The 23,298-nt window shown below is 46.4% G+C and overlaps 1 protein-coding gene across 1 annotated transcript in view; it reads right to left on the bottom strand.

The window, feature by feature from the left end:
• LOC122563305 (peptidyl-prolyl cis-trans isomerase FKBP5-like) overlaps positions 1 to 23,298 on the bottom strand; it is a 244,226-nt gene that overhangs the window by 42,953 nt on the left and 177,975 nt on the right. The window contains exon 4 of the mRNA XM_043717019.2: positions 2,253 to 2,373. Within this exon, the coding sequence (XP_043572954.1) occupies positions 2,253 to 2,373 (121 nt within the window). The remainder of the gene's footprint in view (positions 1 to 2,252; positions 2,374 to 23,298) is intronic.

A 23,298-nucleotide genomic window follows, 5' to 3' on the forward strand; every position in this document is an offset into this window, starting at 1 on the left:
ATTACTACCATGCTCAACTATCTTGTGAAATTGAATATCTCTCCCCCAACGTGATCCCTTTCCTTTCCTGTTTAATTTAAAATCCTCCTTTACTGCCTAAACCCTGGCATCATGCAGGCTGCACAGCTGTTCTGGACTTTGGCTCTTGGTTACAGAGGACTGTGTCTATTCACTGACTATATTGTTCTCAATTACCCCTACATTCTTAATCAGTCTCCTCAACTGAATGACTGGAGTGCAATAGTCAGTTCGGACATCATCTTGCAGCCTCCAAACAAGCTCAAGAACTTTGATCCTATTGGAGAATTGGAAGGTTTGAGGCTTCATCATTTTTAAATGTTGGCCCCCTAATCTGTCTCATTCATAAAAACACCTTCCTGTTGACCACTGACCTCATTCTGGAGGGTGTGACTGCCTTCTGGAACAAAGCACCTTGGTACCATTCTCCCCCACTGATGTGTCACAGTGTCTATAGCTGAGTCTGCAGCGCATTGACACTGAGCTGAAGTTCCTTGCGCTGCAAACATGTTTGCCTCCAATTGCACTGGTGTCCACCACCTCTCACATACAACAGCTGCAACACATCACATGCCCTGCCATCTTTATTGGATTAGTTTATTTATTTTTCCTAGTTAATTTATATTTAATTAACCCAATACCCAATACATTAATGAACCTACTGTATTACAAAAAGCTTGTTAATAAATTACCTGAGTTTTGAAGATATTTATTCAACAAACATTAAAACAAACCAAACTGAAATTCCCTACTTTAGATAAAAGAAAAAAGCAAAATGCTCAACCCATCCATCTCTTAACTTCTCTGTTATTGCATGGCACTTCCATTTTAATTGGAACACTCTGAACCTAGAAACTTGACCACCCAGCTCTCACAGAATCCCTACAATGCAGAGACAGGCCATTCAGCCTACTGAGTCTGCACCAACCTCCGAAGAGCGTCCCACCCAGATCCAATCTCCTACACCCTACACTATAACCGTGCACTTTGCATGGCTAATACACCAAGCCTGCACGTCCTTGAACATCAAAGGGCAATTTAGCATGGCCAATCCACCTAACCTGCACATCTTTAGAGTGTGGGAGAAAGCCAGAGCAAACCCGCTCAGACACGGGAAAAATGTGCAAACTTCACACAATCACCCGAGGCTGGAATCGAACCCTGGTCCCTGGTCCTGTGAGGCAGCACTGCTGACCATTGAGCCACTGTACCTCTCATCAGCATTGCTAAGTTATCCTCTATATCTGGGAAGCAATTATGTTTTCTACAGCTACTGGAAGCTGGAAAATGATAGATATGTGGGAGAATACCTAGAGTGTATTGGAATTCCAAGCTTGAAACTAACGAGAGAATGAATGAGGATTTCAGTAGCGAATAAACTGAGAAACAGTGGAATTTTCCAGTTTGCAGAGTAAATCTGCAAAAAGACATGATTAATGGGGAGAAACAGTTTCCCTGTAAAGCTCTGAAAGCTCGCAACATTTGCCGGTGCCAAGATCCTGTAACATCTAGTTTGCATTATACATTTAATCCTCATAATACGCGATGCTTAATTCTTATTAATATACTTTCCATAGAATCATTCTATTCTTAATTACCATAAAATGATAATTAACAAATCCATTACATATTAGTTTTTCTCCTCACTTTCCTTCAGAACTATTACTTATATGGGTTGTTAAGAAATCTGTGTTCTGTTATTGAATGCTGTATTCTGTACAGTTTGTGATACTGTAATTGATTAATTTGTTTAATAATTAATAATTGATTGTCTGATTACCAATTGAGCTAAATATGACAAAAATACTGTAGTGAACTTGAAAATCCCTCAAGTAAATACTAAATACTCCAGCAATAGGGAAAATAAGACAAGCACAGGATGGGCATAATATGAAGTTAGTATAACAGTGTAAAGGCACCTACACATCAGTAACAGGAGATGTGTATTTCAGTTTGCATTTCAGATTTCCAGCACTTGCAATATTCCGTTTTGTTACTATCTCTGTTATTATCCTTCTTATGATCTCTTTATGCTTTAGAACTTGGCTGATGGGAATAATGCATAAGAATTGGTTGCTGCATGCAAATCCAAAATAGTGATGAGTTTTGTGCACGGGTTTGCGAATCATTCTGGTTTCCACACGCCAAATACATGGTCCACTGACGGAGGGGAGAGAAACATACATTAAAATCTGATCACTTCCTTACAGGTTACCTGGTGAATGAGTTCATACCTTCAACAGTGGCTCCTTCGTTAGGGGTGGAAAACCCCTGCCCTTTCTTCTTAATCCTACGAATGATGCCTCCATCTTCACACTCTGTTAAATCCTCGCCTTTGAAGTCTAAGAGTTCAACCTGAAACAATAAAAATCTTTGTTAGAAATGCAACAAAGCTGGCCATGGGTCAAGGGCATTATACAATAAGCTTAATATCTGGATGCAAGAACTAAACAAAACTTCAATTTATATTGCGATCTGAAGAAATACAGTAAAATCAATGTGACAAATATAAGCAAGGATACAAACCATCCTGAGACAGCATCTAGCAAGGTTCATGCAACCATCAGTTCCTCTTCCCCCACATCACTGCTTCTGTGCTCAGGTTTCAAAACATCTCCAGGCCAATGAGTAAATTTATGAGCACACAGGTATGTAAAGGACAGGGACCAATTAGTTATCCTATCAGTCATGTCCTCCAGTTTCAGAGTGTAACCACGCCCCAGTAAGAGGCACAACAGACAAAGGAAAAAAGAAAAGGTCATTTAGGAAAGAAATTCTCATCGACTTCTGGAAAGGCTCAACAAAGCTCCAAAAGAGCAGGGTAGTTAAGGGAGACAGTTCCCAATCCCAGCTTTTTATATAAATAGCCAAATTGATGAGCATGCTCCCATTTGAATGCCTTGTTTGCAGCAAGTCTGGTGAGTCAGTGGTGGGTTGTAATGACATTGGACTGGCAACCCAGAGGCCCTGGCTAATGCAGAAGCACAAATCCCATCAAAAATTCAATTAACAAGACAGGGAAGTGAAAGCTGGATTCAGTATTGCTAAGCATGAAACTGTCGTCAGTTATTACAAGAAGGCCAGCTGGTTCTTCATTGCCCTGGAGGGAGAGAAATCTGCCAGCCTTACCTGGTCTGGCCTACCTGTGATTTCAAATTCACAGCAATAGACTCTTAACTGGCCTAGCAAGCTCCTGACAATGGAGGAACACTGCAGAAAACTATAAAACTGAGGGTATTGGGAGTCTGAGTCCATGAATCACAAAACGCTAGCATCTAAATTCAGCAGGTATCAGGGAAGACAAATGGAATGTTGGTTTTATTTCAAAGGGACTAGGTTATAAAAGTTGGGAGGTTTTGCTAGAATGATACAAGTCACTAGTCAGACCACAGCTGGGATACTGACAGCAGTTTTGGGCCACTTATCTATGGAAAGATAAATTAACATTAGAGACAGTTCAAAGAAGATTCACTGGATTGATACGAGGAAACTGTCTCCTGAAGAGAGATTGAATATATTGGGCCTGTACTCATTGTAATATAGAGGAATGAGAGGCGTCCTTATTGAAACATAAGATTCTTAGGGGACTTGACAGGGTACGGAAGGAAAAATTGTTTCCCTTGTGGGAGAGTCTAGGACCAGAGGGCATAATCTCAGAATCAGGGATTGCTCATTTAAGATAGAGATGTGGAGGAATTTCTTCCCTCAAAGAATTTCTTCTCTCTGTGGAATTCTTAAAAGGGTTTTCAAGGCTGGGACATTAAGCATTCAAAGCTTAGATAGACAGATTTTTAATCTGTAAGGGAATCAAGGGTTATGGGGAAAAGGCAGGAAAATAAAGTTAGAAAGCAATGATTTCATTGAATGGTTGGGCAAACTTGATGGGCTGAATGGCCTACTTCTACTTCCCTGTCTTCTGATCTTGCAGCATATGTGCACACCCTGCTTCATTTTGTTTTGAGAAATTAGGAATGGCGCTGAACACTGGGCAATCATCAGCAAATATTCCTATTTCTGATCTTATGATGGGGGGATATTTCTTTTAATTTTCCACTTTGACAGGTAGATGCGAGTATCCTAGCTTTGGTGGAATTGCTTGGTTAGGGCCATTAGTCTTTAGCACTGCAGTCAGGGTGTGCTGGGGACCCAGAACCTTTGTGTCATCCACAAACCTGCAAATGGTTTCCATTACACCTCCATCCAGATCATTAATAAAGATAATGGCAATGGGAGATACCACTAGTATTGACTCAGTTTCTCTCCAAACCAAGAGGACTATCCAGGAAGCTTCCAAACATATGAATCATGGTCTTTCAAAGATTGGCCTCAATTCATCGATGAGCAGCTTACATGAGAAGTCATCAGAGCCAGCAACCAGAGATCTCTTTTTCTAACTGCAATAAAGGGATCAATTTTCACTTCACGTGAGTTTTGGTGAAGGAATTGAGAACAAGGCTAATGTGGAATCTGCCTGCTGGCCTACGTTCTGTGATCTGTGCTATTTAATCTCATTGAAGAGCAGCAAGTCTATGTCCCATCTGGAAAGTTAGAGTGTCAGTTAACCCTTAGTTGCACAACCTCTGAGGGAGAGTTACACAGGGCACAAATGAGAGCACTGTGTACTGTGTAGGATTGGTCAGCTGATTTATTAGATTAGATTACAGTGTGGAAACAGGCCCTTCGGCCCAACAAGTCCACACCGACCCGCCGAAGCGCAACCCACCCATACCCCTACATTTACCCCTTACCTAACACTACGGGCAATTTAGCATGGCCAATTCACCTGACCTGCACATCTTTGGACTGTGGGAGGAAACCGGAGCAAACCCACACAGACACAGGGAGAACATGCAAACTCCACACAGTCAGTCGCCTGAGGCGGGAATTGAACCCGGGTCTCTGGCGCTTTGAGGCAACAGTGCTAACTACTGTGCCACCGTGCCGCCCTGAATGATATGGAATGATATAAATGTGTTGGAAACAATTTCAAGAAAGTTTCTCAGACTATTGGGATTGGGATTAGATTAGATTCCCGACAGTATGGAAACAGGCTGTTCAGTCCAATAATTCTGCACCGACCCTCCAAAGAGTAACCCACCCAGAAACATTCCCCATATTTACTCCTGACTAATGCACCTAACACTGTGGGCGAATTAGCATGGCCAATTCACCTGACCTGCACATCTTTGGACTGTGGGAGGAAACCGGAGCACCCAGAGGAAACCCATACAGACACAGGGAGAATGTGCAAACTCCACACAGACAGGAATCGAACCCAGGTCCCTGGCGCTGTGAGGCAGCAGTGCGAACAACTGAGCCACTGTGACAGATGGCTGTCTCATGTTGAGAGGTTGAATAGGTTAGATCTGTAACTGCTGGAGTTTCAAAAGGTGGTTTGTTTAAAACATATACGGCTGAATCTTACATTTTTTTCTGGCTAAGTCTATGCTGCACCAAGCTTTCTGGAGGGCTTTCTGCCATAATGCCTAGCGAGCTTTCATATTATACCTCACCTAACTTTCTCTGCCCCGATGTCCTCATGTCCAAATTGAGCTCCACCTTACCATGCACAATTCCCAGAACAACTTATCACTTAGCAGATAGCTGCCAATTACCAGCATCCTTTGTGCCCATGCCATCTTTAACAAGCCACAGTGTGCCTGGATAAACACTAACATTCCGAAGCTGCCCTGCTCAGACACGGACAGAACCTGAAATGTCGGAGAAGAGAAAATGGTACCGCGATTCTCTGACAGGTACCTGGGGATCCTGATGGACGGGACAATGCAGAGGAGAGCTGTCCCCTTCCCTGAGCACTGGTAGAGGATGTCATGACACCAGATCCCTGTAAACTAGTCCATGATCACTACTCACATCAGTACTGTCTCCACTGTCTGGAGGAGCAGCCAATAGTGCTGCAAGGAAATCACATGCTTTCTCCACTGCACCAAGGTAAGTGCTACACTCCTCTCTCTGTTACCTCACACTCACTCGATCTCTGCTCTAGCACCTACCTCCTACTAAGGCTTATACTCTGTCACTCTCACAAATGCCTGAAACACCTTTCATCACTCCTTCGTTCCATGCTACATTGGTTCACCTCATCACCTTTCACCCATCTCCACCAGCAGAAACGGCCATGTCACCCACTTTCACCTCACTCAATCCCTCCCTTTCTCTTAGTGTAGGAGAATTTATCCTATAACAAAACAGAGCAAGCCAGTGGAGGGTTGCCAGACATTAGGCTCCTCACAGTCTATGAGCTCTTTTCATTGCAGGAGAAGACTTGGACCACTCCTGTGACATCCATGCTGCTGACAAGGGACATCCATGCCCCACCAACCAAGGAAGGACCATTCTTAATTCCACTACAACTTTTACAGTAACCCCACTGTAAATCTCATCCATTGTATACAAGAAGCCTTTCTTCCAAATCTCTTGCAGGTACTGCCAACGACTCTACAGAGAAACACTCAGAAGCTACCTCTTTGACCTCTGAGCACAAGAGTACAAGAGGTTCCTGTTGCCCTAGACCAGCTCAAACACTGGCACCTTGTAGTGATTGGAGCAAGGTCAGCCAGGTGGACTTCATGGAATATGAGTTCCCTGACTGGGGCTGTTAATCTAGCCCAATCAGGGCATCCTGGCCAACAGGTAATTAACAGGAGTGTCTGTTCACCCTAGGAACTGGCTCTGAGCGAGCTGGACCAGTGTCAAGTACTATACATGTAAATACAGGGAATTCCGGCCTGTGTGGAATTATTTCACACACAGTGGGAACATTAGTTGTGGAGAGCATAGGAGCCACAATCTGGTGATTACTTCAATGCGACAACTACTTGACTGGTCAAAGAAGAAAAAACCCATTTAGCACAGTCACAAGGTTACTGGACTAGTCGTTCGTTAGTTTAAAAATGTGTTGCTGGAAAAGCGCAGCAGGTCAGGCAGCATCCAAGGAGAAGGAGAATCGACGTTTCGGGCATAAGCCCTTCTTCAGGAATGAGGAGGGTGTGCTAAGCAGGCTAAGATACAAGGTAGGGAGGAGGGACTTGGGGGAGGGGCGTTGGGAATGCGATAGGTGGAAGGAGGTTAAGGTGAGGGTGATAGGCCGGAGAGGGGGTGGGGGCGGAGAGGTCGGGAAGAAGATTGCAGGTCAAGAAGGCGGTGCTGAGTCCGAGAGTTGGGACTGAGATAACGTGGGGGGAGGGGAAATGAGTAAGCTGGAGAGATCTGCATTCATCCCTTATGGTTGGAGGGTTCCTAGGCGGATGATGAGGCGCTCTTCCTCCAGACATCGTGTTGCCAAGGTCTGGCGATGGAGGAGGCCAAGGACCTGCATGTCCTTGGCGGAGTGGGAGGGGGAGTTAAAGTGTTCAGCCAGACGGTGGTTGCGTTGGTTGCTGCGGGTGACCCAGAGGTGTTCTCTGAAACGTTCCGCAATTAGGCGGCTTGTCTCCCCAATGTAGAGGAGGCCACATCGGGTGCAGCGGACGCAGTAAATGATGTGTGTGGAGGTGCAGGTGAATTTCTGATGGATATTGAAGGATCCCTTGCGGCCTTGGAGGGAAGTGAGGGGGGGAGGTGTGGGCACAAGTTTTGCATTTTTTGCAGTTGCAGGGGAAGGTGCCGGGAGTGGAGGTTGGGTTGGTGGGGTGTGTGAATCTGACAAGGGAGTCGCGGAGGGAATGGTCTTTCCGGAACGCTGATAGCCAGACCATGGCAACATGACGCCTGGAGGAAGAGCGCCTCATCTTCCACCTAGGAACCCTCCAACCACAAGGGTTGAATACAGATTTCTCCAGCTTCCTCATTTCCCCTCCCCACACCTTTTCTCAGTCCCAACCCTCAGACTCAGCACCGCCTTCTTGACCTGCAATCTTCTTCCCGACCTCTCCACCCCCACCCCCTCTCCGGCCTATCACCCTCACCTTAACCTCCTTCCACCTATTGCATTCCCAACGCCCCTCCCCCAAGTCCCTCCTCCCTACCTTTTATCTTAGCCTGCTTGGCACACCCTCCTCATTCCTGAAGAAGGGCTTATGCCCGAAATGTCGATTCTCCTTCTCCTTGATGCTGCCTGACCTGCTGCGCTTTTCCAGCAACACATTTTTAAGCTCTGATCCCCAGCATCTGCAGTCCTCACTTTCTCCTAGTTGATTTTAACCTACTGCGAATTCTCTTGCAAGGATGCCTTCCTTGAAGAAGCTCTCTTCCTCCCTCTACAAGGATTTCAGTGAGTCCCTCTCTCACTGCACCCCCCAGGTCATCTCCTCTGCCCAGAAGCTCTTCAGTCACGTTCTCAAACAGACTCGCTACCACAGCCATATCTCCTTCCTCAGCACCTGTCTACGGAACCGACTGACCCCGCACGGTCTCCGGACTACGTTCAGACCAACAAAATTTGGACCCAACCAGGACAACCAGTACCTACAACAAATCCGAAGCCTCCAGCAACAGACCTTCCTCCGGATCCTCCGCTCCACGCTTGCAGCCATGCGCCGTTACCTACATTCCCTGCAATTAGCCCTACCCCAGCTCAGGACAACACTCTCACAGACCTGCAAAGGACCTCTACTGTTCTTCATCCACAGAAGGATCCATAAACTAAACAAATAGTTCTTCCTAGCCATATCGGAAATTAAAGACAGTAAGTACCAAAAACTTTCATGTACTTACCCCCACACTCCGGATTCCTCAACTGTTCCAGAATCTTCCATCAGCCTCCGAAATCACTCGGGCGCCATTAACCACGTGGTCGCTGCAGCAACCGCCGCCGCAAACCATGATGTCACTTCCACCCCCACCGACCATGCAACCTCCACAATCGCCGCCCAGACAACCGCCTCCACGATCACCAGGAAGATCATCGCTGACAGATTCGCAGCCTCCGCGGGGTCCACCGGGAACAACACCGTTTCTGCATTCGCCGCAGCCACTTCCGCCCCCGGAGTTGCCGTCACAGCATCTACTTCCGCCCCCAGTGATGTCACTCGCCTACACACCGACCACGCCGAATATGTCCCCGCCCCCGCGCCGATCCCTGCCCCCTCACCGATCTCCGCCCCCGCGCCAATCTCCGCCCCCACGCCTAACCCCACCCCCACTCCCAGGTCCTAGCTCCCAGCCCAGCCGTATTTTCACCAGCCCTCCAGAACTACCCCTCTCTGAGGACGAAAGATCAGTCCTCAGCAGAGGCCTCACCTTCATCCCCTTACGCTCCCGGATTAAAAAGTTCAACATGCGGCGAGACGTCAAACAATTCTTCCTCCGCCTTTGCCTCCGTGCCTACTTCTCCAACCAGGATTCCCGCCCACCCTCTGACGACCCCTTCTCCTGCCTCCAACACACCCCATCCACCTGGACACCCCGTGCTGGCCTCTTACCCGCCCTCGATCTCTTCATAGCCAACTGCCGCCGTGACATTGACCGCCTCAACCTCTCCACCCCTCTCACCCACTCCAACCTCTCACCCTCGGAACGTGCAGCCTTCCACTCCCTCCGCTCCAACCCCAACCTCACCATCAAACCGGCAGACAAGGGAGGCGCGGTGGTAGTTTGGCGCACCGCGCCAGCTCGCGGACACCTCCTCCTAATGCCCCCTTGACCATGACCCCACCTCCCACCACCAAGCCATCATCTCCCAGACCACCCATAACCTCATCACCTCAGGGGATCTCCCAATCACTGCCTCCAACCTCATAGTCCCACAACCCCCCCACCGCCCGTTTCTACCTCCTGCCCAAAATCCACAAACCTGACTGCCCCGGCCGACCCATTGTCTCAGCCTGCTCCTGCCCCACCGAACTCATCTCTGCATACCTTGACACGGTCCTGTCCCCTGAGGCCAAGAACTCCCCACCTACGTTCGGGACTCCACCCACGCCTTCCACCTCCTCCATGATTTTCGCTTCCCCGGTCCCCAAAGCCTTATCTTCACCATGGACATCCAATCCCTGTACACCTCCATCCTCCATCACGAAGGACTCAAAGCCCTCCACTTCTTCCTTTCCCGCCGAACCAACCAGTACCCTTCCACTGACACCCTCCTTCGACTGACTGAACTGGTCCTCACCCTGAACAACTTCTCCTTCCAATCCTCCCACTTCCTCCAAACCAAAGGAGTAGCCATGGGAACCCGCATGGGCCCCAGCTATGCCTGCCTCTTCGTTGGATATGTGGAACAGTCCATCTTCCGCAGCTACACTGGCACCACCCCCCACCTTTTCCTCCGCTACATTGATGACTGTATCAGTGCTACCTCGTGCTCCCACGAGGAGGTTGAACAGTTCATCCACTTTACTAACACCTTCCATCCCGACTTCAAATTCACCTGGACCGTCTCAGACTCCTCCCTCCCCTTCCTAGACCTCTCCATCTCTATCTCGGACGACTGACTCAACACGGATGTATACTATAAACTGACTGACTCCCACAACTACCTAGACTACACCTCCTCCCACCGTGACCCCTGTAAAAACGCCATCCCATATTCCCAATTCCTTCGTCTCCGCCGCATCTGCTCCCAGGAGGACCAATTCCAATACTGAACAACCCAGATGGCCTCCTTCTTCAAAGACCGCAATTCCCCCTTCCACGTGGTTGACGATGCTCTCCACCGCATCTCCTCCACTTCCCGCTCCTCCGCCCTTGAGCCCCGCCCCTCCAATCGCCACCAGGACAGAACCCCACTGGTCCTCACCTACCACCCCACCAAACTCCAGATATATCGGATCATCCTTCGTCATTTCCACCTCCTCCAAACGGACCCCACCACCAAGGATATATTTCCCTCCCCACCCCTATCAGCTTTCCGGAAAGGGCACTCCCTCCGCGACTCCCTTGTCAGACCCATACCCCCCCACCAACCCAACCTCCACTCCTGGCACCTTCCCCTGCAACCACAAAAAATGCAAAACTTGCGCCCACACCTCCCCCCTCACTTCCCTCCAAGGCCCCAAGGGATCCTTCAATATCCATCAGAAATTCACCTGCCTGACCTGCTGCGCTTTTCCAGCAACACATTTTTAAGCTCTGATCCCCAGCATCTGCAGTCCTCACTTTCTCCTAGTCGTTCGTTGGGCCAGGTTAATGCATTGGGTTCAGTCCCATTATGGCAAGTGGCAGAATTTGAATTCAGTTAATAACTCCTGATGGTGAAACTATCATTGTCGCAAAAGCCCATCTGGTTCACTAATGTCCCTTAGGGAAAGAAATCTGCTGTCTTTATCTGTTCTGGTCTAAATATGGGTGCAGATCTGCAGAAATGTGGTTCACTCTTAACTGATGAAGGGCATATGCCCAAAATGTCGATTCTGCTGCTCCTTGGATGCTGCCTGACCTGCTGTGCTTTCCCAGCAACACGCTCTTGACTCTGATCTCCAGCATCTGCAGTCCTCACTTTCTTCACTCTTAACTTGTCCAATTACTTAGAGTCATAGAGATGTACAGCACAGAAACAGATCCTTCAGTCCAACTCATCCATGCTGACCAGATTTCCTAAAGTAACCTTCTCCCATTTGCCAATACTTGGCTCATATCCCTCTAAACCCTTCCTATTCATATACCCATTCAGATGCCTTTTAAATTTTATAATTGTACCAGCCTACCACTTCCTCTGGCAGCTCATTCCGTATATATGCACCACCCTTAACATGAAAAAGTTGCCCCTTTGTTCCCTTTTAAATCTTTCCGCCCTCACCCTAAACCTAGGCCCTCTAGTTTTGGACTCTCCAATCCCAGGGAAAAGATCTTGCCTATGTACCCTATCCATGCTCCTCATGATTTTATAAATCTCTATAAGGTCACTCCTCAGCCTCCGACGGCCCAGGGAAAACAGCCCCAGCCTGTTCAGCGTCCCTGTTTAGCTCAAACCCTCCAACCCTGGCAACATCCTTGTAAATCTTTTCAGAACCCTGTCGAGTTAAGTAGCCCAGCAAGCCATTCAGTTCAAAGACAACTAAAAGTTAGCACCCAAATCCCAAGGAAAAATAAAAGAAAAAAAATAGATATTCTGCAGAAGTGCAGCCAATTACGTTGTACTGAGTTTGTTCACTAACTCAGTGAATGGATTAGAGTTCCAGGGAACAGAATGTCTACTGACTCTGGTGTCAAGCACTGGGTCAGATGTGAGCCATCAAGACAAGTTTCTATCTGTCGTCCAGGCTATACTCCCTGGTCAGTATCCATGCCAAACTCAAACACTCCTAAAAGTTGATGGAACAGTTTCCCAGCTGGCAAAGACCACTATTCAATAAAAACTGACCAGACCAAATATTCGTAAGTGTTGGCGGAAGACATGGAAAAATCAAACCTCTAAAGTGATGCTTGATTTTGAGAGTGAGAACTATCTAACTGGTGTAACACTGTTCATCAGGGGATTACTGACCTGCCTCTTTCAGAAGGTACTGAGGCAAGAACGAAGAGAACAAGATGAACTTGACATGGAAACAACTAAATTCTTCAATAAATTACTACCAAAGAACGTGTGATTATATTATCAGTTTGTTCCACAATAAATATGAATGAAGAGACAAACTGTGGAGTATTATCTTTCAATGTTTTCTCAATTCTACTTTCCTTCTCATCTTCGTATCCTCTGATTCCCTTAGTTTTCAAAAGTGTACTAATCTCATCTATGAATGTGCTCAACGACAACATCTACAGTTCTCTGAGACAGAGAATTCTATAACTTCCCACTAACACCACCCCCTGCCTCCAAATGAATATATTTCTCTTTATCTCAGTCCTAAGTGGCTGATTCCTTATATTGAGACAATAGCACTGTGTTCCACAATGTACAACAGGACACAAATCTCTCTGCATCTATCTGCTCAATCCCCACTCAGAATCTATTGTGTTTCTATCATATCGCTTCTTATTTTTCCAAGCCCCCAAAAGTAAGGGTCTATTCTATTAAGATCTCGTGATAAGACAACTCTGTCATTCCAGCAACCAATCTAGTGAACGTTTGTTGCATTGTCTCTAAGACAAGTTTATCCTTCCTTAGATATAGAGACCTAAACTGTACACAAAACTCCAACTGTCATGAACTTCGGCAAAGCATTGTTAATCTTGTGCTCCAACTCAGACTAGAAATTAACTCAACATTCTCTGCATATTTGGAAAACTTCACAGACCTGGTTGACAGTATCTAATTTAAACCCAAGTCCTGCAAAAGATTAGATTTCTGCATTTTTATCTCTATTTTAAAAGATTCCCCAGTCGCCCTCCCAGACACAAATCAATATTTCTATCTCAACCTCCCCTTCTCCGCAATGTTATTTTCTCTCTCAGTTCCACGTGACTCAGTGGATGAATTGATTCTCCTAATTTACACTGTATCCTTCCATTTCACTCCCTCCCTTTTCTCTAACCAATTGCCTGGCCACATCTTATGCTGTTTCCTATCGGTCTCACTCCACAGGACTCACAGCATCTTTGAAAGTTCCAACTATTGACTTGCAATTGACTGTTCCACTCTGTTATTCCCTAACTTTCAGTTGTATCTGCTAGCATCTCCTCCCGTTATTATTCTATCCAATGTCTGTTTTCTGGCCTTACTTCCTCATCACTACTATTTCTGCTACTCTCCATATCTCCTGATTTTTCTCCATTACTCCCATTTTTGATTTACGACCATAGCAGCAAGGTGAGGCTATTCAGCCCATCCAGCCATCTCCACCATGCAACCAGGCATGACATCATTTCCTGCATTATGCCCAACTCCCTTGAGGTCTTTAACATCCACAAATCTGTCAGCCTCTGTCTTGAACATAATTACTGATTGACATCCCTCTGGGATAGAAAATTTCAGAGATTCGCCATCCCCTGGGTGAAGAAATTCCTCCTCATCTCAGTCCTCTTGTCATCTTCTTCTCAATCACTCTAGCTTGGGTCTACACCTCTGCAGTTGGGAAAACATCCTTCCTGCATCTACTCTTTCAAGCCTAGAAGACTTTTGTTTGCTTCAATGAAACGGCCTCCCATTCTTCAAAACTCTGGAGAATACAGGTTCACTCTCCTCAAACTCACATCACAATCGTGCCATTGCAGAAACTAAGGCCTGCTCCTCTTGTCTGTCCATCCACGACTCTCCTTCTCTCAGTAACTACCTGCTTTTCTTTGCTTTCTCTCCATAATTCTCCCCTTTCTCACTGATTTCTCTCCACTATTCTTTCCTTCTTCTTTGTTGTGCTCGTTTTCCTCCCCATCTGCTAGATTGTGTGAGTAATGAGGCCAGACAGTAAATGTCTTAACATATGGAATCATCCAGGCATTTTCTCATAATTCCCAGTTTCCATATTCTGAAAACTGTTGATATTCAGTGACAGAGCTCCAGCTGAGGAGTAGCTTGAACAGAACACAATCCAGAGCTTGCTGAGCTACATGTTCATCGATAAAACATCTCTTTTGCAAAATATCTCCTTATAATAATGACTGCAACTGTAATCAGAGACGGACAACATGTAATCATTCTCACATTCCTGATGAAGGGCTTTTGCCCGAAATGTCGGTTTTCCTGCTCCTTGGATGCTGCCTGACCTGCAGTGCTTTTCCAGCACCACACACTCGACTCTAATCTCCAGCATCTGCAGTCCTCACTTTCGCCTAACATCTAATCATTACTACAACATTGCAGAGAAAACCTTCAGCTGGCTCTGTCATAGAATTTACAAACTAAACCTAAAAGAGATCAGAGGAACTGGAAAAGAAATGAAAAGAAATGGATTTCTTTAGTTTGAAACTTTGGCAACTGTGACCAAGCAATCCAACTTGTCAGAACATTCAAATGATTCATAATCAAGTAAAAAACTATTTTCTCCATGATGTCACAGTATCTTGACTTTGCAAGCACAGTAAAAGTTTTGAGACTAAATAAAAAATTATAGGATTGGACATCTTGGAAAAAAATAATTCTTTGGATACAGAATTGTTTCCAAACAATATATTAAATCAGAAGCTGAACAAGGGGACAGGCTTTGGGGAGTCATAAGATGAGTTACTCTCTGCTAGGATTCCTAGCCTCTGGCCTGCTCTTTAGACGGTGAGCCTAGATGCATTTCTGGTCGATGATAACCCTCAGGATTTAATAACAAGGGGCAGTGGTTAGATTGTCTCTTATCGGAGATGGACATTGCCTGGCACTTGTGTGGTGTGAATGTTACTTGCCACTTGTCTACCCAAGCCTGAACCAAGGCTGTAATGAGATCAGGGGCTGATTTAGCTCTGACAAAATCAATTCAGGTAGTGAGTGATCAGATGATGACAGACAGATCAATCCCAGGAGAAGAGAATTAACTTTATCATAGGAGTTCAACTGAATCCATTTGATTCTTAAAGTACAAAAACCCGAAAGGCACACATGAGAAACCAGTCCTGACAGTAGGACAGAGACTAGATGGTGGAATTTGAAGTCAATAAGAACCTGGAATTAAGGGTCGAATGATGACCATAAATCTATTGCCAATTGCTCGAAAAACCTAACTGGTTCACTAACATCCTTTAGGGAAGGCAACTGTCATCTTTACCTAGTTTGGCTGACATGTGTCTCCAGACCCACAGTGATGTAGTTGACTCTTAACTCACTTTCTGGTTACCTGAATTTCTCCTCTTAACTTCCCTCTGGGCAATTCAAAAAGGGCAATAAATTCTAGCCTGGTCAGCAATGCACTCAGCCCATGAATGACTAATGAAAAAAGACCAGTCAGTGGTAGCCAGGAAGGAGATAGGAAGGTCCGTCATGTATTATCATGAGTCTCACTGCCTTCAACATACAGGTGTGCAGTTGTCAGGTCTAAGTCCTAGTCAGCCATGTCTTGTCCTTCACCTAGGTCCTCCACAGCCTTAGGGTTCACTTCTAAAAACCATAAAGGTCTTAGCAATGTGAGAAGCTACCCTGTTCCAGTGCCTGGAAGGCAGTGGACTGTGTGCTCCAGAGTAAAACAGATTGTCTGGCCCATGACTTCCTGAAGTTGAGGGTTGGTCCACTTCTACCCCATCTCCGTTTCTTATCTCAATAACTCTGTGAGAAGCAGCAGTATGTGATAGTGTGAATAAGCAGCCAGGAAAAAAAAAACACACAATTTGAGACTGGCACAACTCTACATGGATTTTCCAAATACTGTTGGGTGGGCTGCATGATAGACAATGTTGTGATGTATTCATGCAGCTAGGGCAATGTGCACCTGGTTTCAAAGATACCATGTGGTATACAGCTGGCTTGGAATGCTCTGGAGTAATGCTTAGCATCTAAAGAGGTTTTAAGGGAATTTCCCAGGTCTCATCCCCCAAATTAGCCTGTGTTTTTGGGTCATTTTTATGCCTTTCCTGAGGAATGACAATTTCTCTACAACCTATGGGTGAAACCACAGGAGATGCAGGAGATACTAAATGAGTATTTTGCTTTGGTGTTTAGAGTGGAGAACAATATGGAAGATAGAGAATGTGGGGAAATGAATAGCGACATCCTGAAAAATGTCCATATTATAGAAGAGGGGATGCTGGATGTCTTAAAACACATCAAGTTGGATAAATCCCTGGGACCTGATCAGGTATAGGAGACAGTGAAGTCTGCAGATGCTGGAGATCAGAGTTGAGAGTGTGTTGCTGGAAAAATACAGTAGGTTATGCATCCGAATATTTCAACTCCCCCTCCCACTCTGCCGAGGACATGCAGGTCCTGGGCTTCCTCCATCGCCACTCCCTCACCACCCCGCGCCTGGAGGAAGAACATCTTATCTTCTGCTTTGGGACCCCAGGGGCATCAATGTGGACTTCACCAGTTTCCTCATTTCCCCTCCCCCCACCTTAACCCAGTTCCAACCTTCCAGCTCAGCGCCGCCCTCATGACCTGTCCCACCTGTCAATCTTTCTTCCCACCTATCCGCTCCACCCTCCTCTCCAACCTATCACCTTCATCACCACCTCCATCCATTTATTACACTCTCAGCTACCTTCTCCCCAACTCCACCCCCCCCCTCCCATTTATCTCTCAACCCCCAAGGCTCCCAGCCTCAGTCCTGATGAATTTCCTGTTCCTCAGATGCTGCCTGACCTGCTGTCCTTTTCCAATAACACACTCTCAACCCTAATTGGGTATACCCTAGGGCTATGTGAGAAAATAGGGAAGAGATTGCTGGGATATTTGTATCATCGATAGCCACAGGTGAGGTGCCGGAAGACTGCAGGTTGGTGAACATGATGCCGATATTTCTTGTATATCCCTATGAAAGTGACTCAGTGGAGAGTACACAGTGCACGGCAAATGGATAAAGCAAAATATCTTTTCCAGTCTCTCATTGTGTCTCAACTCTGAATGGTTGATGCATGTGGAATTGTGCACCAGTGACAAGCTATGTTATAAACAGGGCAAGTTAGGAAAATAAACAACACTTGTCTCAAATGTAAACTATCTGGGAAGATGAATCACTGTGCTTGAATGTCCCACATTATAAGACTTCCTGATGACTCACAGCTTTGCCCTTTGGTGTCCACCAGATTGTATCCAGAGGGTGTGATGTCTTGTCCAATTACATTGACAGGAGCGCAGTCAGCATTGAATGGTGTCAGTATGAGTTTGGGCTCTGGGCTAGATTAGTGCTCAGGAATTATAGAAATGATGATTGAATTGAGTTGCGTCAGAATTTTGGACCCACACTGCTTGACAATGTCTGTCCCAGTTATGAAAGACTCAGCTTCTGCTCTGACAGGCTGTCATGGACCTTCATCCTGTGGAACGTCTTCATGGCATGTGGACCTCTACGAAGACTGAAGACAGTGAGTAGAGTGAGCACTAACTTGCCTTGATGAAGCTTTGAACAGTGTGTCCTGGAGTTAACAGTTGGCAGCAGCTTGTTTCTCAGAGCTAGCATTTTTGATTGCTTTGTGATTCTGCAGTCATAACGCAGGGAGAAGGTTTGGAAGGGAAGAATATGACTGGTACTAGGGACACAATATCTGGTAAAGTTAAGCTGCAATAATGTTTCAGCTACCTTCAGCTGCTACAGGTTTTGATCTCAAGCCAGCATAGAGCTATTTGGGTATGCTCATAGAGAAGGAATCTTTACAATTGATTGGGATAATCCAGAGCATTGGTGCGATGGAGCATGAAAATTTTGTCCTCATTGAGATCCGCCAACAAATATCTATAAATGGTTACAACACAGAAAATATTGAATCTTGGCACAAAACATTGGTCAGTCAATAGGTAGGAAGAGAGGTATACTGTAAAATTATGGTGAGCTAAATGGAATCAGTTTTTCTGCTTGTAGGATAACCCTCTGCTACATCGGGATGCTATCAGTATAAGTAAGGATGGAAAATCTGACAAGCCAAAGACATGGTCAAGAGCAGGGAAAGCAGTACCCACAGCACCGATAACCTTCAGAGACAGCTTGGGCCCCAGATACTTGGCACAGTGACTTTTAATTCATTGTTCTGTTTTCGGAGGTGTCCTGCAGTCCTCAGTAATGGCTGGTTTATCTGGTGGCACTGCTGAGGCCTCTGAGATGCCAACACTGTAGCTAGTGTAAAATGACTGTGCAACCACTTTCTGACTCCCAAAGCTTGTCCCCCATCAGGGGTGTGATGGAATAGTCCCAACATACCTGGATGGGTGCAGCTCCAACTACCATCAAGAAGCTTGACACCATCCAGGATAAAGCAGCGGCTTGATTGGCATGACATCCATAATCATTCACACCCTCCACCACTGATGCTTAGAGGTAGCAGTATGTACTATCTACAAAATGCACCAAAGATCCTTAGATAGAACCTTTCAAACCCATGACTACTTCCATCTAGAAGGACAAGGGCAGCAGATACATGGGACCACCACATGCTGCAAGTCCCCATCCAAGCACCTCACCATCCTGATTTGGAAATATCTCACTGTTCCCCCACTGTCACTAGGTCAAAATCCCTTAAGTATTGTGGGTTTACCTACAGTACAAGGACTGCAGCGGTTCAAGAAGGCAGCTTACCATGACCTGCTCAAGGGTAATATGGACAGACAATAATTGCTGGCCAGACAGAAATGCCCACATTGCATGAGTGAATATTAAAACATGAATTGTCCACCCTGTGCACCTGTGAAAAAGTGGCGCTTTAGGACACATTCTTTTACCTGACACAATGGGTCCTGATGCCCCTTGTAACATGCAGCACATTACATTATTGTGTCTGAGTGATAGATGAAGGATTCTACAGTTAATCATTACCATGAGGGTTGGGTATTGTTAACTCCATGCTTCTGAATGAATGGGGGTGAGCCACTGCAGGAGCTGAGCAGGTTCAGTGATACTCATTCTGCCAGCATTGGCATTATTGTGTGGGGCATTTTCAACCAGAAATGCCACTATTTAAGAACCATTAGGATAAAATAAGCCGAGCATTATTGGCACATTCTCTACTTAGTAACCCTATCATGCACAAGCATCCTTTTGACTGAAACTTACTGTTGATCGTTGATATTTTTTCTAGCCATCTGCTCTGAAACAGCTTGTTAAATGGAATCTTGTGTACTTCTACTCATTTTGAGTTTGTAAGAATGACTCTGGGTAGGTATGATTGCAGGCAAACAGCAAATACCACCATCTAAATCACACAACAATATGGAAGATTAATACCTACAAAAAAAGCCCAACTGATATCAAGTGTGCCCTCAATAGCTTCAGAGAGCTGAAACTCCCATGATTTCCTATTTAGATTAGATTACCTACAGTGTGGAAACAGGCCCTTCAGCCCAACATGTCCACACCAACCCTCTGAAGAGTAACCCACCAAGACCCATTTCCCTCTGACTCATGCACCTAACACTATGGGCAATTTAGCATGGCCAATTCACCTCACCTGCACATCTTTGGGCTGTAGGAGGAAATTCAAACAGACACTGGGAGAATGTGCTAACTCCACACAGACAGTCACCCAATGCTGGAATTGAACTCGGGTCCCTACCACAGTGAGGCAGCAGTGCTAACCACTGAGCCACCATGACACCCCTCATTTCAATGTAATATAGAGAGTTTCAACTCCAACACACCCAATGATGTTTAGACCACTATATTACTATGTGTGATATTCCTTGGATGTTCTACAATACATTCAGAGGAAGGACAAACTGGGTCGAAACCTGGGGCTCTCTATTTCTTAGGGTTTCATCTCCATGGGGAATGATGTCAGCTGGGGCTGGCCATTCATCTCCAAATCATAAGATTCTGGGTTCAAGGCCTACACCAGACATTTGAGCAAAAGCTCTGGCCTGGCTTTCTCACTGCAGAATAGAGTGGGTGCTTCTCTGTTGGAAGTATTGTCTTTGAGTGACACTTAAACCAAAGGCCCAAGTAGCTTCTTAGATGGATGCTAAAGATCTTCTTCACTATTTTGAAGAAGAGTATAAATTTCTCCACATCATCAAGGTTAATTTATCCCTTAACCAGAAGCTAAAACAAATAATCATTTTATATTGCTGTTTGTGGCCATATATTGTACAGATTTGTTGCAGCATTTCCTATAACACAGCGGTGAAGACACTTTAAAGGCACGGCATTGTTTTAAAGCACGTTGGGTATTTTTTGGGTTGTGATGGGTGTTATATTAATGGAAGTCTTGCTTTAGCACTCTGTCGTTCTGCTATTTTTACTGAGCATTGAATGGGTTTGGTCAATGGACCACAACCAATGCCCGTGGATCAAATTTGCAAGTACATCTTCAGGAAACCTGGAGGAGGTGGAGGGAATAAAGAAAGACAGGTCAAAATTTTAAGGAGCAATTAAGAGCTTGCACTCACTCAAAACTAGCAAGGACATTTTGAAGTCAAGGTTTAGCCTCTGTTCTGAAACACCATTGCCCTAAAGTAGATCCTGGATTTCCTCAGTAACATGGTTGCCAAATCTTCTTGTGTAGACAAGCAGGTGGCTGGAAGGACAAAACACGCCAGGCAGCATCAGGAGGTGGAGAAGTCAATGTTTCAGGTGTAACCCTTCTTCAGGACTGGGGGTGGTGGTGGTGGTAAGGGAAGCGCAGGGTAGAGGCGGGGTGGTGGGGTGGGGATAGGTGAACACAGGTAGAGGGCACGACCTGGTTGGTCGATGGGGAGGAAGGAATCCGGTTGGTGGCTGGGAGGAAGGGTCGATGAGAGGAATGGAAGGGGGGCAGGGGCTGGGAATGGAGTCGGGGGGATAGGGAGGGAGGTTATTTGAAATTGAAGAACTCAATGTTGAGTCCTCCGGGCTGTAGGCTTCCCATGTGGAAGTTGAGATGTTGTTTCTCCAGTTTGCGGTCTGATTCACTATGGCAATGGAGGAGGCCAGGGATGGTCATGTCGGAAAGGGAATGGGAAGGGAAATTAAAATGGGCAATGACTGGGAGGTCAGGTCGGCCCCTGAAAACCCGGCTGAGATGTTCGCTGAAACGTGCCCTGAGTGTATGTTTGATTTTCATGATGTAGAGAGAGCACATTTGGAGCACCAGATACAGTAAACTAGGTTGGAGGAGAGGCAGGTGGACCTCTGTCTCACTTAAAGGACTGTTTGGGGCCTTAAATGGAGGTGAGAGGGGTGGTGTGCCGGAGAATGGGTGGGAGGAGGTGTAGTCCAGGCAGTTATGGGCATTTGTAAGTTTGTAGTAAACATCCGTCTGGAGACTGTCACTGGAGATGGAAATGGAGAGATCAAGAAAGGGGAGGGAAGTATTCGAGTTGGACCAAGTGAATTTGAGGGCAGGGTGAAAGTTTGGGTGAAGTTGATGAACTGTTCCAGTTCAGCCTGGGTGCAGGACGCCGCACCGATGTAGTCATTGATGTAAAAGCAGAAGAGTTGGGGTACAGTGCCTGTGTAGGTATTGAAGAGAGACTGTTCAACATGGCCATAAAGAGGCAGGCATAGCTGGGGCCCATCTGGGTGCCCATGACCACCCCCTGGATTTGAGGAAATGGGAGGAGTTAAAGGAAAAGTTATTAAGGGCAAAGACCAGTTTAGCGAGGCGGAGGAGGGTATTAGTGGAGGGGGTCTGGATGGGTCTATTGTAGAGGAAGAAGCTGAGGGACTGGACTCCATCCTTGTGCGGTATGGACACATATAAGGACTGCACATCCATAGTGAAGATAGAGCACTGGGGGCCGGGAAACTGGATGTTACCAAAGAGGTGGAGGGTGTGGTTAGTGTTGCAGATGTAGGTGGGAAGTACCTGGACCAAGGGGGAGATGATAGAGTCAAGATAGCACAAGATTAGTTTGATGAGACAGGAACGTGCAGAGACTATGGGTCGGCCGGGGTGGTTGGGCTTGTCGATTTGGGGAGCAGGTAGAACCAGGCATTGCGGGGCTGGGGGACTATAAGGTTGGAGGTGGTTGAGGGGAGATCACCAGAGGCAATGAGGTCACAGACAGTGCAAATGATTGGTCACAGTAGGGTCATGGTCAAGGGGGAGGTAGGAAGTGATGTCAGAGAGCTGGCATTCGACCACAGCATTGAGGTCTATCATCCAGATTGCCACTTTTGGCAGCAGGTTTGATGGTGAAAACGGGGGTTGGTGCAGAGAGAGTTGAGTCGGAGGGGGTGAGATAGGTAAGGGGGGGGGTGGAGAAACTGAGGAGGCTGATGTTACATCAGCAGTCAGCAAGGAAGAGGTCTAGAATGGATACAAGGCTCGGCGGGTGGGTGACCGTGTGGATGGGGAAGATTGGAGGCAGGAGAAGGAGTCCTCAGAGGGAAGTTGGTAGTTTTTATCGAAGTAGAGAGCATGGAGGCTGAGATGGTAGAAGAAAAGCTCTATGTCGTGGCAGTTACAGAATTCATTAAGGTTGGGGTGGGGGGAGGGGGCATGAACGAGAGCCCTTTATTGAGGACGGACCGTTCGGCCTCAGAGGGTTCGAGGTGGGGGGGTGATGGTGAATATGTAGTAAGACTCTGGGACGTTTTTGTGGGGGATCCGGAGGAGGCTGAAGGAGGGGAGGGGGGAAGGTTGGGTGAGAGTTGGTGTGGTATGATGGGGGGAGTGGGTATGGAGGAGAAAGGAGATTGGGAGGGGAGGGGCTGGGGCTGTGGGAAAGGGTGCGGGGGGATGAGGTGGGCAGGAGGGGGGGGCAAGGTAGAGGGGTAGGGTGCATTGTGGGGGTGGACGAGTGAGGGGGGAGAGCTGATGTGCGTGCTGGCTGGCTTTCTGTCAGCACTGATTATGCTGAATGGCTCACTCATGACTTTGGGTGCTACAAGACTATAATAAAACCATAAGACATTGGAACAGAAGTAGGCCATTCAGCCCATTGAGTCTGTTCCATCATTC

The sequence above is a fragment of the Chiloscyllium plagiosum genome, unplaced genomic scaffold (assembly GCF_037043375.1).
Source record: "Chiloscyllium plagiosum isolate Xiang-an unplaced genomic scaffold, Cpla_swu_hap1 HiC_scaffold_26, whole genome shotgun sequence".
NCBI classification, from domain to species: domain Eukaryota; kingdom Metazoa; phylum Chordata; class Chondrichthyes; order Orectolobiformes; family Hemiscylliidae; genus Chiloscyllium; species Chiloscyllium plagiosum.